Here is a 19921-nt window from a genome sequence, read left to right as displayed (position 1 = left end):
TTTTGAAAAAATAATCAACTGGTTGAAATATTTGAGAATTATTGATGTTGCAATTATTATTGAGCTTGTATTTCTATTTTTCGATTTAGCATAACAAAAAATTGAATAATTATGAGATTTGAAAAACAATTCTTTGTTGAAAATTTTCGGGATGACTAGATTTCTAATTAAATAACTTAGAGAATGAAGAAAATAAAGACTATTAATTTTTTTTTAAAATCAAAATAACATGCATCAATTAAAGTCTAGACTCTAGAGATAAGCAAATATATATATATATATATAGATAAGCAAATTTATTTTTTTAGTGTATATTGGTATATATATATACACACATACACACCAATATATATATATATATATATATATATATATATATATATATATATAATAGTTTTCTAATGCACACGTTGCGTACTTGTACAGTATTAAAGTCCATTTTTTAATGAAAACAAAAAAAAATGGTAAAATTTTAAAAATGGAAAAAAAAAATCATTTTCGTTATCAAATAGTCAACAAATTATGCAAAAGATACATATATTTTACAAAAATATGTGACATTTTCGTAAATAAAAAGTACCAAATAATAAAAATGCGTGTCATTTGGTAAATAAAAAAATATCAAATTGTTTAAAAAAAAAAGATAGAGCAATATAAAATAACTAATTTTCTTAATAAATTTTTATTTTTATTGAGAATGAATTTAGAATATAATCATAAATTCATCTCAAATTTTACCAGTTAATTGAGAAATTGAATTTTTTTTTTGTTTTTAACAATATCAGGAGAATCGATATTTATTACTAATATTTATTTAATCTGGGATATTTATAATCTTGTAACTTGGCACCGCTCGAATTCTCAAGAAATAAGAACAAAAAAATTTCATTTCTCGACGACTCTAGCTATCCTTTTCGACATTTTCCCAAAAAATGCACTTTTGGCAGTATAATATTTTCTATTTAATAATTATTTCAACTTTTCATATACAAATTATGTTATTATATTGTAACTATAAACAAATACTATGTATACTTTTAGGCACCGTTCTGTTCATGATATTACTAATATATGTATAACTCATCACATTTCATCTCATGTTCTTCTCATCATATTATTTATTTATATATTAACTATTTATTTTACATCAATCAAATCATTAATTATTTATCTCATATCAATCAAATCATTGAATTCAAATTACTATATTACCCCTTATAAATTAATTAATTTTTATTTTATTTATTGTTAAAAGGACAAAATAGTTATTTAACATTTTTATATAAAATTTAATCAATCAAATCAAATAAACCATAATCTATCAATCAAATTCAATACAATTCTAACTATTATTTCTTATTTATTTTTTATTACATTACACTACTTATCTATATATTACTTATATCATACCTGAAACCATTTGTCTAATCTTTTGATTCTAACTTACAGTTTAACCATCGACATATTCTTGTCGTAGTCACCTTCAAACAAATACAAACAAGCACGTGTCCTAGTTTGTAATTGAATTTTTAATATAGTTTCTGAAAACGCTATTGTTTATATATATATATATAAGATTAATTACTTATTATTATTATTATTATTATTATTATGGTAATTTATTTGATTTTATGAATAATCATGGTAATTTTTATCCATTTACTAATTAAATAAGTAGCAAATTGATAATTTGATCCTAAGGCAACCTCATTCTTCTATTTATACCCAATCCACTCGACTCCATACATACATACAACTTAACTAGCTATTCTAAACAAGTCACTCGTTTTCCAACTCCAAACCAAACCGCCTTCGCCACCGCCACCGCCGCCGCCGCCGCCATGATGGCCGACGGCAAACATGGTGTGCCCTCCGGCCATGTCGAACCCATTCCGGCTTTCGATCCACCGGCGAAACCAAAGAGAAACAAATATGCTTTGGCCTGCTCTTTCTTAGCCTCCATGACCTCCATCTTACTTGGATATGGTACATATATATATATGACTCTTCCACTTTCTTTGGAACTAATTACTATAAAAGAATCATACTTAAATATCATACTCTTTGCGGGGAAACCTCGGTAGATTGCTTCCCATAAACATTACTCTCTCTCTATATATATATATATAGATAATATAAAGATTTAATTTTTGTACAACTTTTGGTAATAAAAGTGTGTATAAATATTATATTTCAGATATAGGAGTGATGAGTGGAGCTATAATCTACATCCGGAAGACCATTCCCATGACGGACGTGCAAAAAGAAGTGATCATGGGGATTCTCAACCTATACTCGCTGCTCGGCTCCGCCGCCGCCGGCCGCACCTCCGACTGGATCGGCCGCCGCTACACCATAATCTTCGCCGGAGCAATATTCTTCGCCGGAGCCCTGCTCATGGGATTCGCCACCAACTACGCCTTCCTCATGGTGGGCCGGTTCGTGGCCGGCATAGGTGTCGGCTATGCACTGATGATTGCGCCGGTGTACACGGCGGAGGTGGCGCCGGCTTCCTCCCGGGGCTTCCTCACTTCTTTCCCCGAAGTGTTCATCAATTTTGGTATGTTCATACTTTTTCAATCATCTTTATGATTTTCTATGCTTCACTTTCACCATGTTTTTCATGGTTTTTGTTTTCTCTTTTTTTTTTGAATATGTATGAATTAAAATTGGAGACACGATAACTTTGTTTAAAATTTATAATAAACATAAAATATGTGATTGGCGTGTAAAAATAGAGGTGAGCAAAATAAAATTTTCTTTCTAAATAATTGTAGCCATGTATTAAAAAATAATAGTTAAGTCAGAGCTTGTCAAAACTCAAGAGACGTGAAGGACATAATTGGTTGGTGTATTTTGTTGAAGGGTCGTTTTGAGCTTTGCTGTCAGAAATAATTAGAAAAGACAAATAATAATAATAATAATAATAATAATAATAATAATAATAATAATAATTTTATTAAGTGAGCTAATTTTATATTCAGAATTAGAGGTCTAAAATAAAAAATAAATTACAATATTAAATGAAACCATCTCTATCTAAAATCAATTAGATCGATGTCGCTCTTGTTTGTCTCTCAAACTCTCTTTCTTTAGACTTTGTGTGTGTGCGTGTATATATATATATATATATATATAACCTGGCCTTTTTTATTTGAGGTACAAATATTGATTTAGTCTCAAACTTGTATAATTAGAAATTTAAAATTGTATTAATAATTAAAAATAGTATTATATGATTTCATTTAAGATTTTAAGATGATGAAATATTTTGTAACCAGTTATTAGAAGTGTATTCAATCTATATTTTTTCTTGATTTTTTTTAAACTTCGTGTTTCATCACATAAATAAATAAATTAAAATAAGGAAATTGATTATTGATTTTATAGAAAACAATAATATATATATATATATATATTTGAATTTTATCGATTTGGTACAATGTGTGCCCACAACTTGTTTAAACGAATGGCTCCCCTTTTCCAATTTTCCTACCATACCTTGATCGTGACTTAACATGATGTTATGTTTTCATTGCTCAATTTTACAACATTTGACGTTACGTCGAATAAAGTGTGTGTACGTATTGATTGATAGATCATTCAATCAATGTAATTAATCATGGTAACATAATAAAATTAAATAACAATCATATAACAAAATTATATTTTTCTTCATCATATATAGTTTTATTTTACTGCAGCCTAATGTCGAATTACAATTTTATATATTCATTAACACAAAAGCTATAGTGAAATGATTTTATCTTTCGAATTATTATTATTATTATTATATTCTAAATATGGATATGTCGCTAATTAATATAGCTAGGATGTGTTTGTTTGATGTCTGAGTGCAGGTATACTGCTGGGTTACGTCTCGAATTATGGATTCTCAAAGCTCCCAACCAACATAGGGTGGCGTTTCATGCTGGGAGTGGGGGCGATCCCGTCCGTGTTCATCGCCTTAGCCGTGCTGGCCATGCCGGAGTCACCGCGTTGGCTCGTAATGCAAGGCCGGCTGGCGGACGCAAAGCGAGTGCTGGACAAGACCTCCGATTCGCCGGAGGAGTCCACACTGAGGCTGGCGGACATCAAACAGGCTGCCGGAATACCGGAGGACTGCCACGACGACGTCGTTTCGGTCCCCAAGAAGCACCACGGCGAAGGCGTGTGGCGCGACCTCCTCCTCCGCCCCACCCCCGCCGTTCGCCACATCCTCATTTGCGGCGTGGGGATACACTTCTTCCAACAGGCCAGCGGCATCGACTCCGTGGTGCTCTACAGCCCCGACATTTTCGAGAGGGCCGGGATAAAGAAAGACACCGATAAGCTACTCGCCACCATGGCCGTCGGATTCACCAAGACCTTGTTCATCTTGGTGGCCACTTTTATGTTGGATAAGATCGGACGGCGGCCGTTGCTTCTCTCCAGTGTGGCCGGAATGATCATCAGTCTAGTGGGCCTGGGTACTGGGCTTACCATCATTTCCAACTCCGAACACAGGCTGATTTGGGCCATAGCTTTGTGTATAGGGTCTGTTTTAGCTTATGTGTCCCTTTTTTCGATCGGGATGGGCCCGATTACGTGGGTTTACAGTTCCGAGATTTTCCCCTTAAAGTTGAGGGCCCAAGGGTGCAGTATGGGAGTGGCGGTGAATCGGGTCACCAGTGGGGTGATTTCCATGACATTTTTATCTTTGAGCAACGCTATCACCATTGGAGGGGCATTCTTTTTGTATGCCGCCATCGCGTGCGTCGCATGGGTGTTCTTTTACACTTTACTCCCCGAGACTCGAGGGAAGACGTTGGAGGAAATGGAGTCGTTGTTCGGGACTTTCTTCCGGTGGAGGACGACCGCGGCGACCAGGGCATTAAAGGAAAAGAAGAGTGAGGGTAATGGACAAGTTCAGATGACTAGTACTGCTAATTAGATATGAGGTCAAATATGTAAATTTGTTTTCGCTTATAAAGATGTTAGAAACCTTTCATATATATTGTAATGCAAGTTTTAAAATGGAATACTAATCACGAAATTTTAAGTAGTTTCGGAAAGTTTCTTGTATCCACTATGGTTGGTTCACAATTTTTTTTTTTATTTTTTTATTATGGAAGTTGTATTTGGTATCAATCGATGTGCACTGAATAAAATTTCGAAATAACATAGTAGCATGCATATCACGTTAGTCGGTTATATCACATTGAATAACTCTATGGAACAATCTCATTCGAAAAAGTTTTGGCACGAAAAATCAAACTTCTGACCATTGATCAAGTATTTAGTTTATTGATTTTTTTTTTTTTTGAGCCAAAGTTTATTGATATTTTAGTTGAATGAGTTGTGTGGAATGAAATAATTGATGAAATAGACTCGATGTGGTCCAAACAAGTAATAAGAGTCAACGTGCTCTAACAATTATGTTCACATCCAAAAGAAAAATTTGGAAAACTATTTGTAACTAAAATTGTCAAATAATATTCACACCCAAAAAAAAATCATATACTAAACGAGAGATTTAATAATTCTATTTACACAACTACTAAATAATTATAGAAATATATATTCTTCTTTCATTTACACAAATAAAACAGCTAGGAAATTATCTAATTATTCACTCTTGGAAATTTTGTTTGCAAAAAGCCACGAAGTAAAAAATGTTAACAAGAAACCACTATAATACTAGTTTTCACATCGAATAACTAAGATTGTCAAAATAATAATAATTTTTTCCCCTGAATGCGATTAAAAAATTCATTCTTATAACAAAAATAAATATTTTCATCAGACCTTATTTGGTGGGGGGAAAAAACAAAGTTAGCTAGTTCAATAAAGCACTTGAATTAGATATTAAATTTTGCATTCATGTTAAATAACACACAAGTTTTGGTGATGACAAAATATGATCAGACAAAGTTAAACCAAACCAATTCGATAAGATAAATCAAACTGATTCGATAGAACAAATCAGAATTGTAAGCTAAGAAGAATGATTTGAAAGCTAGATAAGTGATCTGAAATAGCTAACTGATCGGATCAAATTATTCTATTCTAAATCAATCCAGAGTAGATCAACTCTTGACATTCTATCTACTATGCTCCAAGGATTTTGAATGAACTCTCACTAAAGACAAAGGAATAAATGAGATGTTGGTTTCCGTATTCTACTTTCGGTGCATATAGCTCTGCGCCATTGTACTATATTTAGAAAGAATACAAAGATATGTGAGTCGTGACATGCTCTACTTAAATGTCGAATATTTTGGGGCAAACAAACACCGGCTATTTTTAGGAACGACTCTTGCTTATAAATACTCGGATCTCAAGATCTTCAAAGAACAATCAAGAATTTGCAGAAAACTTCGTACAAGCTTTAAAACAATGTTTTCATAATCAGATCAGTAATCGAATAGATAAACCCTAAAAAAACGGTTCAATTAGTCGGACCGGAATATTATATAAAATAATAATATAATATAGTAATTAATATATTTTAAATATTATATAAAAACCTTAAATATGTATATATATAATAATATATTTTTACCAAAGTTTAAAATCTAAACAACAACATATATATGATAAAATTATGAAATATAATTATTATATATTTTATTTTATACAAAAAAATTTAATCAAAATAAGCTCAAATACTACTAAAATATTATTTTTAAAAATTTTAAAACTAAATAATCATGTATATGTAACCAAAAATAAAAATTTTACATTTTAAATATGAGAAATATATTTTTTTATGGGAAATAAGAAATAATTAATTTTTTTAAAAAAATTATTTTTTAATTTTTTTAAAAAAAAATTGGTGAACCGGTCGCACCGGTTTTGAACTGGTTCAAGGCCGGTCCAATCGATTTTTGATCGAGTTGGATCATTTCTGAGCGATTGAATCGAAAAAATGGTTTTCGAAATTGTTTCGAACTGAAACCGTGACCGATATTTATTTAAAGTTCTCTAAAAGAATATAACTCCAAGATTAGGGATCGCAATTAAGTTCCTCAGAATCCTATGGAGCATCTGATATCCAACCCGAATGGAGGGATTTTTTGAACCTGATTAAATAAATGGGTAATCGAGTATGGGGATTTCGAGTTTGAGGATGAAGGCGGATATAATAACGTTCTATCCATACCCGATCTGAATATCCGATTATTTATATATATATATATATATATATATATATATATATATATATATATATATGCATATACATTTATGTATTTATTTATACTAAAGAAATTTTAATTCTAATTTATAAGCAAATTATTAGTATAAATCTAATGTTATTTTTGTATGATAATGGTAGTGAAATAATTTATTTATAATATTTTATTATTTTGTATATGATGTTTAGTTTGTTATTTTTTTATCTTTAACTTTTTATCATTGTTTCTTATGAATTTGGTAAATAAGCGTATTTTTATCAAAATATTTAAATTTGAAAAAAGTAAAAATAAAATTGTAGATGGTAATAGGGTATTTGGATTGGTATATATGGATATCCGATCCTCCGGCGGGTATGAGTACGATAATGAAAGTAGAATATCTTATGGGGATAGGGATGTGTATAAGAGTGGATACAATAAATGAAGATGATGCTGGGGACAGAGTCATATAATCTTACCAGAACTCGATCCATTGTCATTCCTACCAAGGATTCAAGCTGACTGCACACTTTACGTTGATATATCAAATCAATTTAGTGATCAATTTGTGATATTTTACATTTGAATATCGATTGTATAAGAGTCAATGTATTTATCTGAGAAGTGCTTTTGAACACACTGTGAGAACTCGTTTTTTTTAGCAACCCACATGAATTGGAACAAATATGGCCTATTTGCAGCCTTATTTTCGAAACTAAAATTCAAAGGAAATCAAAAGTTTGGTAAAATCAACCAAGAATGGCAGTCATTTTATTTCCATATTTTGGCCTTGTGATGGCCAAATTCTAGGGAACCAAATCAACTAAGATTTGGAACAAATCATGCAGAATAATTGCAGCCCTTATTAGCAGAAATTAAGACTGATTTATGCATTTTGAAATCTGCAAATTCGTTTTCCTCTAATCCTATATTTACACGTTCAAAGGCTGCAGAAGATACATACCAAAAAGACCACATAACATAACTTATTTTCATCACTTTTACTATCATTTAAATTCGATCTTCACCGTTTAGAATATACCACACTATATTTTGAACATCATGCACAAATTTCAGCAAAATCCAACGGTTAGATTTCTGAAAACAATTTCAGAATCAGACTGTACAGATTCCAAGCGAGAAACCAGCAGCTTCTATTTGTCTTTGTTTCTCTGCTTCAAATGACATCAAAACCAGATTTTCACCACTCACAATCAAGTTCACTCTCTCTTGAATGTGATGTCCAAATTTCATATCGATCCAATGGCTCAAACGGTCTCTGATGCTTCTGCAAACTAACTGATTTTTGGGCCTATGCAAATCTGATAATTCCTTGCAATCTCCTTCTTATTGTATCCATTTTAGTGACCTGTGTAATATCAACTAGGAACACACTGCATAATTTTCTAAAATTTTTGGCCTAGGGTTGTCCATTTTCAAGCAAGATTACTACCCAAAGTTATGTTCCAAGTTCGAGCTACCTTTCTTCAACGAGGAGCGCGCGTGAGGCAAGGAATTTTCGACCATCTAGGATCCCCTCTCGTTTTTGTAACAATACGGTAAGTGGGCTTATATATGCTTTAAAAAATTATGTGCTGGCTTTGAAATATGATCGTACACCATCTCATTCATGTTTTGATATGTATATAATTTGTTATATTCCATATGGAACCTTTTATATGCTTGAGATTTCACAAATGGACTTGTCTGCGTTGTAAACATCAATGATTCTGTTTCGTAATCCGATCGTACATCATGTACATCGAGTCCTCTATCTGATTTGTATATATTCGGCTACTCTTTTTATTCGTTGGTTATGCTTCGAGTTTTTGAAACGACATTGTTAAGATTTGATTTCGAATTGGAAAGAAATATGATATGTTATTGCCCTGTACAGTTGTTATAACATCGTGTATAAAATTGTACTTATGGCCCTCTTCGGTGGATATAAAATCGAAACAATAGCCTCGTTTTTTAGAAAAGTAACTTATAGGGGACAACAAAACGAACCATGAATAATAAAATGAAATTTCAGTGTCTTTTGTATGTTAACCTTCTGTTTATGATATGATTTCATGCTCTGTTTTGAATTCTGTTTCTGTCATGTTTTGACTCATGTCGTGACACATCCTGCGACATATCAAATCCAGAATCATATGCTTATAAGAATAATCATGCTACATAGAGTAAGATGAACTTGATGAACTTCTGTACTATATATATACATATATATATATATACACACACACAAACACATACATCCATGCTTCATTTCTGATACGTTTTAAGGTTTCTTTTGAGTACTGTATCTATCTTGTCTTGACTCGTATTGGAACATGTCCTGCAACATGTCACGTTCATAATTATTCTTGTGTATATATATATATATGTGTGTGTGTATGTGTGTGTGTGTATTCTGTTATTTGGGAGCACGAACTTCCCTCACCTACGGAGTATTTTTCAAAACACTCACCACTTACTTTCCTCCCCAGATAGGAACGAATATCAAGTAGACGAAGACGGACAAGACATGTTTTGGGGTTAGTGATAAAGTTTCAAGACAAGACGACCTCTAAAATTGTTTGTAATTGGTTTTCTTAATTTTATCGCTTCCACATTCACATTTCGTGTTGTAAAAGATAATTTTGTTTCATGTAACAGACTGGCTTTATGGTATTTTGATGAACTACGATGCTTATTATTACAATATTTAATTGTTTAATAATGTTGGTGCCGCATATCGGTCTCGGGGCTTGAGACATACAATGTTAAAATAGATAGTTGCTAGGAGTTTCAGCTCAAAGGGTTGTTGAACCAAGTTAGGTTGGGTTTGTACAAGGAGTTATACTAATCAAATCTTCTAGTGGAATCTTTTTGCAAAAAAAAAAAAAAAAAAAAAAAAAGGAGAGACATAGAAGTTTTACCTTCGAACTTCCATAAACAAATTTTTTTCCCCTTATTTACTATATTAAGTTTATTTGTGATTAGCTCAATTTCTATTGCAAATAATTTCAGTCTTGATAGTTCAGTACTTGCACAAATAACTCTGATAAGTAAGCAAAATAAAGTTACGCTCTGACTAATAGTTATAAATTTTGGTCTAGTGAAAAACGCTTGATCATAACAACTGGTATCAGAGTGAGTTCATAAGTTCGAGTCTCACAAGAAACGTATTTCTATACTTCTTGGGGGATTGTTGGGTTAAACGTGTCAATGTGAGAGTAGTACTGAGATTGATGACCTCATGGGACGCTATAGTAGTGCGTCAAACTGCTGAAGTTATGTGGGGGCAGTGCCGACCAGCACTAGCAATAAGGCACGTTCGAAATAAGTTGTGCTTTGACGAACAACTATAATTTTTGATCAAATTGCAAGTGTTTGATCCTTTTTTTTTTGAAAAAGGTAAGTGTTTGATCCTTAATAGTAGATAATCAAACTTTTAGAGTTTTAATTAATATATTTTATGATATCTTTTGTATTATAAATTATAGGTAAGTTTATACGAGTGAAATATGTTCTTACTTATCTACGTACTATAACAAATACTTAGAAGCGAGCCGTGACATACTTTGAATCGAAGTTGAAATAATATTCGTCTTTTGAAATCAATAGTACAGAATAAGATTTGTTAGTAAAATCTTAAAAAAAAAAAAAAAAAAGGGATTTGTTAACAAAATATTTCAAAAAAAAAAATTGGGATTTGTTAGTAAAAGATAATATAATACGTAAAGTCATGTTTAATTAGTTCAATAAGATGAAGGATATTTTAAGTAAACTCAAAATTACATCAGGAAAAATGATTTTTTTGATTCATTAACTTGTTCATTTTTTGGCTTTTGTCAATTAATTTTTCAAATTTTGGTTTTTGTATACTAACTTTTAATTTTCGGTTATTTTGGTATAATTTTTGACGTGGAAACTTGGCATGTCATCATTTTCCGGTGTCATACGAGTAATTGGACTAAAATATCAAAAAACTAAAACTTAGTGTACCAAAACCAAACTTTAAAATTTTAATAGATCAAAATCAAAAAATAAAAATGTTAATATATAAACAAATTTTTTTTCATTATATCATGACTCTATTTTATTTAATATATACGTTGTCAACGTATTATTAATAGTAATAGATATAAAAAATCTTACCAATTTTTTTTTTAATTACAAAGGGAGAAGAGAGGACTCGAACTCGAGTCTTCATCAATTGGACAACAAATCCGATCACAAACCTTTACCAAACTTTGTGCATGCATGTATATGGAAACGTTCCAAAATAAATTATTAAATGTACATATTAAAATTATATTACATTAAAACAGGTGTACAATGTGAACTTTTAATCACCAAATTTTCGACAAAAAATTAACCATAATTGTAAGATCGAGTACCTATTGTTTACCGAAAGCTATAAAATTATGGGAAAAATAAGTTTTTTGGTCCAATAACTTTATCCCCTTTCAGTTTTGGTTCATTAACTTTTCTGATGTGGGTTTTGGTACACTAACTTTGAATTTTCAGTGTGTTTTGGTCCAACTACATACGTGTCAACTTCTGATTGATCCACGTCATCATTTTGGAGTACCAATCAGAAGTTGACACGTATGCAATTAGACCAAAAGACACTGAAAATGCAAATTTAGTATACCAAAACCCACATCAAAAAAATTAATAGATCAAAACTAAAACATGGACAAGTTAATGGACGAAAAAAATTATTTTTCCTAATATTAGGTTAATCGTTTTACGTATAACTGACCAGTTAGCTCTGTTTAGACGTGTGCTTTTAAAAGCTTTTATAAAAGTATTTTTTGTTTAAAATAAAACGTTTTAAAAGTTGTTTTAAGAATATAAATGCATTTGATCAACTATTGTATACAAAAATTTCTACAATTAAAAATAGTACGTTATTTTCGATCATCATTTTCAATTCTAAAAAAATCATGAAACACATCTCAATTGTTCTTTAAAAATTATATAATTGAAGACACTAAAAACATTTTACAAAAATGTTTCAAAATATTTTGTCCAACATATATATGATTTAAGTTTTTTTAACTTATAATTGAACACACAAAATATTTTTAAAAGACTTTCCCAAAAGATCCTTAGATTTTTACTTTGTATGTTAGTCGAATTATAATTTATAAGTACTCGACAATAATCAAATAAAGCTTTAACACACATTAATCAAAAGTAACTTTGGAAAAGAAATCGTGGGGCTAGAATTATTTGTATGAAAATTTCACGAGCTCGATTTTTAGAGACTTAAAAGTTTAAGCAGGATTTTCTTTTTTTCAAAACAAATGGATTTAAAAGAATTTTTCAAAAAAAAAAATTTTAATCAAAAGTGTACAATTAGTTAGGGAAAAAAAAGTGATATTTGATAGTGGATTATATAAATTTGTCAAACGAAAATTAAAAAAAAACAAATAAATAAAAACAGGCCTAATTAATTATGCAAATGAATGGTCTGTTTGGGCTTTTAAGTATTTTAATTTAATTTTTATCATTTTTCATTTTATTATTATCATTTTAGTACTTTGTTTCCTTAAAGGAAACCCTATTTAGAAAACCTCGAGTAATTCACCATCATTCTCACAATTCACAGCGCAGCAGTCTGCAACCAATTCTCACCATTCCCATTTCCTCGAGGTCATTTTCTTTTTCTTCATTTGAGCTCTATTTTTTATATATATGTTTTCTACATTTTTATATATGTTTTTTTTTTTTGCGATTTAGTTTTTTTTTTTCATTTATTTAGCATTAAATTTCAATTTTTTTTAAAAAATAAATACATGTTTTAAACCCAAAACATATTAAAACACAAACCAGGTAACGATTTGTATACGCACAACTGCAGATTAGTTTGGGTTCAATGTGGTTTCGAAGATCAGAATTGTTGTTTCTCGAAAACTTTATGGTGCGATTGAGATACATTTTTTAAAAAAATGTTTTATCAGTGATTTTTGGAGATCATTTTTGTGATTCGAACACATCTTTTGAGGTTTGGAAATATTTAGGAATTTGAAGATTTATTATTTGTATATGTTACCTTAATTTTCTTGTTTCATTTTACAATTTCTTATTTATTAGGAATCATGTAATGAAATTAACTTGTAGACTTGTTGGCATCATTCTTGCCATGCAAAAATCTTATATTGTTTGCTAAAATATATGGGAAACTATTACAAACTCAACATTTAATAAATACGGGAAAATTAGCGATTTAGTCCTATACGTTGGCCTGATTTTGCTTCTTGTCTTATATGTTGTCATAGTTTGAAAAATGTATAACTTGGTTTTTTTTATTTATTTCATCTTGTGTCGCCGGAATGAGAGAGAGTCGTCGTGTCTTGCTTTGTTGATATAATATTTTGCATACCTAGCACATTTTGAGTTATCATGTAGCAAAGTCGGGTTCCACTTAAACTATGAAAAACCCTAAAATATAAAAGAAAATACGTGAATCATTTATGTCAAACAAATCTGCACACAAACAAAACCTAATTGAACCGGTCGGTCCTTGATCTCAACAAAAGAAATTTAAGTGGCTAAATTTTCTATCACAAGAATTGACATATGGATTCACTGCCTGCCATTTCCTTCGACGTCAATTGTCTTAAAACAAAAATCTAACAAAAATTCTTGGAGTTTAATGATTTATGAGGGGTAGAGATTTGGACTCGATCCCTTCGATTAGGTTTTTTGTTTGAGTGAAGATTTGTTTTGAGGTACCGATTCATGTGTTTTTCTTATATATATATAAATATTAGGTCTTTTAATTTGTTTTTTGTTTTAATTTTTTTTTGTTTCTTGTAGTTAATTTTACTTATGTGGAACCCAACTCATGCCACATGATAGTTTATAGGTGTCAGGTAGCTAGGCGAAATCTTATGTCAACTAAGTAAAACCTGACAGCTCTCTTGAGTTCACACAAGATGATATCTAATAAAAAAATCCAAGTTATTTTACCGTTTTTAAAACATAACAACATGCAGGACTAAAACAAAACACATGCCAACATACATGACTAAAGTGCTAATTTCTTTGTACACACTTCATGTTCGTAAAATAATGGATACAATATATATATATATATATATATATATATATATATTGTATCCATTATTTTACGAACATGAAGTGTGTACAAAGAAATTAGCACTTTAGTCATGTATGTTATATATATATATTGATTCATATCTTTTTTTTTAAAATCTAAAATAAGTAAAAATGATATTTATTTACTATAAAACATATGTATTAGAAAGAAATAAAATAATAAAACAATCGATTATTTAACACAATTGTTAATATTTACTTCTTAAAAATAATGAGTTATCTTAGATAATTAATAATCTAGATTGAATTTGTATATGCTTGATCTGATATTTGAAGTCCTAATGTATAAGGTGATCCCCAAAGAAAAAGGAATGAAATCCTTTGCGACCTTTTTCGCAAAATTTCATACCAAAAATATTACTCGCACATGATTTTCTTCCGTAAAAATACGAGAGACACTATAATATTCTATAGTGTTTTAGACGTAATGGGAAGATAACTCATGCATATTGTATATTATCTACCTTTTGCACCTGAACATATATAAAGCATGGCTGCCACTATACTGCTCTGAGATATCCTTTTCTAGTGCAATCACACCTTTAGATGAGCCAAAACTCAAATTTGGAGTCAGATTTAAGAGTACTGGAGATTGCACCATGAGAAGATATAGCATAGAGAATTCCTTACTAACATAAATTCGGGATGAATATGATGGAATGTTGAATATCGCGAGTCATTCAGGCCGTCATTATTTATATAACAAGTTTGGATGAAATCTTTTCATGCACAATATGCTACATTGTATGCAACACCTTTAAGATTTAGAGAATGATTACTTGGTCATATCAAGTTATCTCTCAAATTTGTTATGCACAGTTGTTGTACTTCTTTGATCTTTCCTATACTCTCGTCATTTCTGAGCATATGTAGTTTAATTTATTCCCTATTTTTTATTCTTACTGACGATGATGTGCAGTAATTGTTTTTGTTGAGTAGAGCAATCGAAATATGCTGTACGTGACAATGCATATCAAGAATTTGTGGACATATTTATAACTTTGATGCAGCACATATGATTTAATTAATTTACAATGAAACTATTTTGTGCAGTGGCATATGGAGAACATAGTAGACTCCATCGACAACGCGTATCAAGAGTTTGTGAACGAAATAAGCAGTTTCTTGGAAGCTAAACAAAGTGGTGAAGGGCCGAGCAGCGACTCCGGTCTGGAAAGCTTGTCTGATAAATGGGAAGCCTTCAAGAACGCCTGCGATCAGGCCGAGGAGTTTGTAAATCATGAGAAGCAGAGAATTGCTTGCAAATGCCCTGTGGACAATGCTATTGCTGAGAGCATCAATGGTTGCGAGTTCGTCGAGGACGTCCCCATCGCTACTCTCGAAGAGGCTAAAGTCGTTGAGTATGATGATATTGATCATGATGATAAGTTAGATGAAGGATTACCCGACGAGTGATTGTTTTTTCAAGATAATAAGATGTGAAATGTGTTGGATCACATTTGTTTATTTGTATTTTTGGAGGGTATGTTTGTGATATAATAAACTTTATTTAGCATAAATGTTAATCTTTCTTATAAAATATTAAAATAAAGTTTCGGAAAATAGATAAGGATGACTCAACTTTTTTCGAAAGATCTTATATCATTAATACGTCGATCTTTAAAATTTCGAAACCGTAATAATCCTCACCACCTTATCATAATCAGAATTGTATGGAATTCGATCACTACCTAAAGCATTCGCCCATGTAGGGAAGAAAATTTTTAAAATAAATTAATGACGTGTTCAGTACTTATTGGATATTAGCTATCCGAAGTGTATTGGGCCATTCGTGTCCCAAAATTTGAACTTGATGGGTCTTCTGTATGTTGAGCCAGATAAACTGGGCCAAGCTTCCAATGGCCCAAAGCGAGTCAGGTGTCGAAATAAATATGGACCAATGACGTGTTCGGTTACGATTGGTTATCAGCCATGACCTCTCTCTCTCTCTCTCTCTCTCTCTCTCTCTCACGCACTGTGAACGCCTGGGAAAACACTAGAAGACTGAAGACGTTTAAAACTAGCACAATTGGAGTCATCCAATTGCCGATGTTCTTGAATTAAGCGAGGGTTTTCTGTGGATTTTCTGTCATCTGCCTTCAATTCTCCGGGAATTGTGCTCTTTCGGATTCAAGCAAGAAGAAATCGTAGGTGAGCTCTTTTTTTTTTTTTTTTTTTTTTTTTTGCATAATCATCTGTGGTTGATTTTTTTGGTAGGTGCAGTCTGAGAGAATGTGTTGCTTGTTTCAGTTAATTTATTGATGAAAAGTGCTATCTTTCAGTTAGATCGACCGATTTCAAGCGTCTCTTTTTTGTTCCTCTGAACAGAACAGATATGCTGAAGGTTGACTTCGTTCGTTTGGTCGTGTTTCTTCAGTGGATTGAATCAGCGTTAGTGATTATTTGTGTTTTTTTTAAAATAAAAATTACTGCGTAATTGATTTTATCTTTAGTTGTTAGCGTTTACTGATACTGATTGTGGTTTTGACTTATTAGCATCATTCTGCGAATGCTGTGCATTTTTTTTGTGTTTTAAGTTCAAGGAATTTGTTGTCGACTAACTAGCAGGTTGTGGTATTTGCAGAATATTGGACTTGGGGGATGAAATGCAGAAGATATGTGTCCGTATTGGCTCGGTGAGTTAATGCATATCTTGGTTCCTTTCGAATGGTATGGATGGTTAAATTGTTGCTCGATGGAGGTGCACTGAAATTTAACAAAAAATTCCATCAGAAACTTACGAGGTGCTTTACACATTGCATTTGCTGTTTCATTAGATGATCTAATCTTTAGTGTCCACGAATAATAAAAAATTCAGCCACGCGCAATCCTACTCATTCTAAACCTACATTTTCTTCAGAAGAACATCGGTTGGGTCTTCATAAGTTGAACTTTGTAGAGACACCTAATGCAGCATATTCTTTAATGAGAAACTGATAATGTATCTGATTAAAAGTTATGGTCTCTGTTGGACCTATGACGTCAATGTGATGTAAAAAGGCTTGTCATATGCAAGAGAAACAAACTCCTGAATGCAATCAAATTTAATGTTTCAGTATGTTAAAAAATCTCCATTGTTTTTTTTTCAAAAAAAATGTGGTATTTATCAGATATAAAATTCTCAGTGTCGCCATATCGGACTTCGTTTTCTCTGGCTCATTATGCATCTGGTCGTGAGTATATGGTACTTCCTGTTGAGTCTGGTCAAGGCACTTGAGAGTTTCCTTATCTCCAGTGGCTTCCTGAAGAGTTATAGAGATCTTGACATCAGTAAAGTTCAGTACCTGGCAGTTGTTATAGATAGTGAAGAAGCGGCTCACACTACAAAAGTTCTTCACCTATTGAGGTGGCTTGAAGCTATTGGAATAAAGAAAGTGTGTCTATATGACACAGAAGGTAAGATCCCTGCTATAAAATGATCCATGATGGTCGATTGCTAACATTTTGTTGACCTTAGAGCATCGTGATTGCAAATCCTTTCATGCTGTAGGAGTGCTGAAGAAATCTAAAGAAGCCCTCACTCTGTGGCTGAAAAGTGAAAAGATCTCAAAGGTGCTGCCTTACACGAAGATAGTTTGTAGTTTTTCTGTCTCTTAAATCCCACTCACATTACCCTCTAAATCAGCCATCCTTAACCATCATTATACAGGAAACTACGAGTGACCCACTTCTTGAGCAGAAATATATGAGTTTGGAAGTAATTTCTTTTTCAGATGGAAAACATGCAGTTGCCAGAGCAGCTAATTTTCTTCTAGAGAAGCATTATTCCGGTACGGAGAAGCCAAATTTGACGGAATCTGATATGACCGTTGCTCTTGGAGCTATAGGTTTGTTTGCTTGCTTGCTTGCTTGCGTGTTCCCCCAATTCCATGTTTCTGATATCATCTTTTTCTTTTTTAAAAAAACATACCGATTTTTTTGGTGAAATTAGGTTATGGAGAACCAGAACCAGATCTCATGTTGATTTATGGGCCTGCAAGATGTCACCTGGGATTTCCAGCTTGGAGAATTCGTTATGCTGAGATGGTGTGAGTATTAAAATCACGCTTCAGCCTGTTTTTTTCACCCTTTTACTATTGCTTGGGGAAAAATAGAAGTGCATCTTTCATATTATATACATGTTATTACTATCTCTTGCAGCAGCCAAAGCAAACCTCTACTAAACCTGGACGGTTTATTTGTTTTTGTTGAGTCTCTCCTTTTAATCTTAACCAAATATTGCACTCGTTCAGTTCTTGAACACTGGACCTTTTGCTGTATTGTTTGATTGCAGGTACATGGGACCATTGAAGGCTATGAAATTTGGTTCCCTCGTAAAAGCCATTTATAGGTTCACAACGGTTCGTCAAAACTACGGTATGCACGCATATGCATTTCTATTATGGGAATTTTAATGAACATTGTCATACGCATTCTCACTCCACTCCAAGTAGAAACTAGAAGTTTAATGACAGGTCATAGATATAATCAAATATTGGACCAACTTTTGGTTCCAAAAGAAAATTGAGGGGGACTAATTTCTTCAAGCCATGCAATGGGCTTCTTTCAACCTTGGGCTTTCTGGATTCTGTAATACATTTATAAACTTTTATGTTCTGGTTTTTATCATTTGAGAGGTGAACAAGTTTATCTTCTGAATTGTTTATTCTTACATATTTGGGGACACAATATGTAAATAAAGCTTAGCAACACGAAGCATCACTAAGAAAAATTGTGTAGTCGTTATCATAGATTCAACAAAAAATAGTTGTTTGTGGTTGGTATTATTTTATGGGATTAGGTGAATTCAAAACCGTTTCCCATTAGCATTGTATTTTGCTTTATATGTCAAGATGCATTATGCAAAAACAATTTCTATCTCAAATATATAAGTGTCTATGCCAAAAACGGGTTGCTAAAGCACATCGGTACAAGGAAAACATCTTTTTTAATTGATATGTTGAATAGGAGATCCTATTCTTATTTGGTATAGAGTGAATTTATTCACCTCCCCTGTTCATTTTTATGTTTTGCTCTCCAGGTAAATGAATTGCATCTCGACAGGCAAGAATTATGTATTTGTGTAGCGGAACCTTATTGGGAGAATGCTTCGGATAATCCAATGTTATGTATTTGTAAACAACATTATTAACTGTATGAAATAGTCTCAGAATCAGAAATGGAGCCAACAGTGGTTACACTCTTATTTATATTGTATTGTATCTCCAACTTTGCAATAGTAGTTTTTTTTTCTAAACAATTTATCGACATGCCCCTTCATCCAATAAAAAAATCATTTTCGTCCTCGTTAATTGAATTTCTTGGCTAATAACAAAACTTATATTTTGCACCACCTATATGTACTCGGAAAAGTAGTTCAGTAGAATATTTGTGATTAACTTGGAGGTGTTACGGTTCATAACGGAAAGATGAAACGCTAGGGGATGAGATTTGCTTTCAGTGATTCTCATGTGCAGCTCGTATCTGTAACTTTTTAAGATGAAATCAATTAGAAAAGAATCACAATAAATATGATCAAATTTGGGAGTACGGAGAAAGATGGTGGTTTTGATATGTTATTTATCCAACAGACATCCTAAAAAGATCTTCATTCAAAACCCAAAAGGTTGCAACTCTTGAAGCAGAAGCTATAGTGCAATACT

The 19921-nt window shown here is 31.9% G+C and overlaps 2 protein-coding genes across 6 annotated transcripts; both read left to right on the top strand.

Annotated features, from left to right (window-relative positions):
- Positions 1–1748: 1748 nt before the first annotated feature.
- LOC140860002 (polyol transporter 5-like) lies at positions 1749–5068 on the top strand. The gene is made up of 3 exons (XM_073262725.1): positions 1749–1986; positions 2198–2560; positions 3861–5068. The coding sequence occupies exons 1-3, from the start codon at positions 1842–1844 to the stop codon at positions 4931–4933; spliced, it is 1581 nt and encodes a 526-aa protein (XP_073118826.1). The 5' UTR covers positions 1749–1841; the 3' UTR covers positions 4934–5068.
- An 11157-nt stretch (positions 5069–16225) lies between these two features.
- Positions 16226–19482, top strand: LOC140865157 (uncharacterized). Of its 5 annotated transcripts, none has more exons than XM_073269693.1 (9): positions 16226–16430; positions 16613–16670; positions 16864–16915; positions 17405–17675; positions 17770–17831; positions 17929–18106; positions 18211–18307; positions 18553–18635; positions 19300–19482. In XM_073269693.1, the coding sequence occupies exons 2-9, from the start codon at positions 16615–16617 to the stop codon at positions 19305–19307; spliced, it is 807 nt and encodes a 268-aa protein (XP_073125794.1). In that variant the 5' UTR covers positions 16226–16430; positions 16613–16614; the 3' UTR covers positions 19308–19482. The 5 variants fall into 5 exon arrangements, with proteins under 5 accessions (XP_073125794.1, XP_073125791.1, XP_073125792.1 ...); XM_073269690.1 differs by having other exon boundaries at positions 16608–16670; XM_073269691.1 differs by having other exon boundaries at positions 16562–16670.
- Positions 19483–19921: the final 439 nt, after the last annotated feature.

Source organism: Henckelia pumila, chromosome 4 (assembly GCF_033568475.1).
Source record: "Henckelia pumila isolate YLH828 chromosome 4, ASM3356847v2, whole genome shotgun sequence".
Classification (NCBI taxonomy): Eukaryota; Viridiplantae; Streptophyta; class Magnoliopsida; order Lamiales; family Gesneriaceae; genus Henckelia; species Henckelia pumila.
This window is presented reverse-complemented; position numbering and strand designations above follow the sequence as displayed.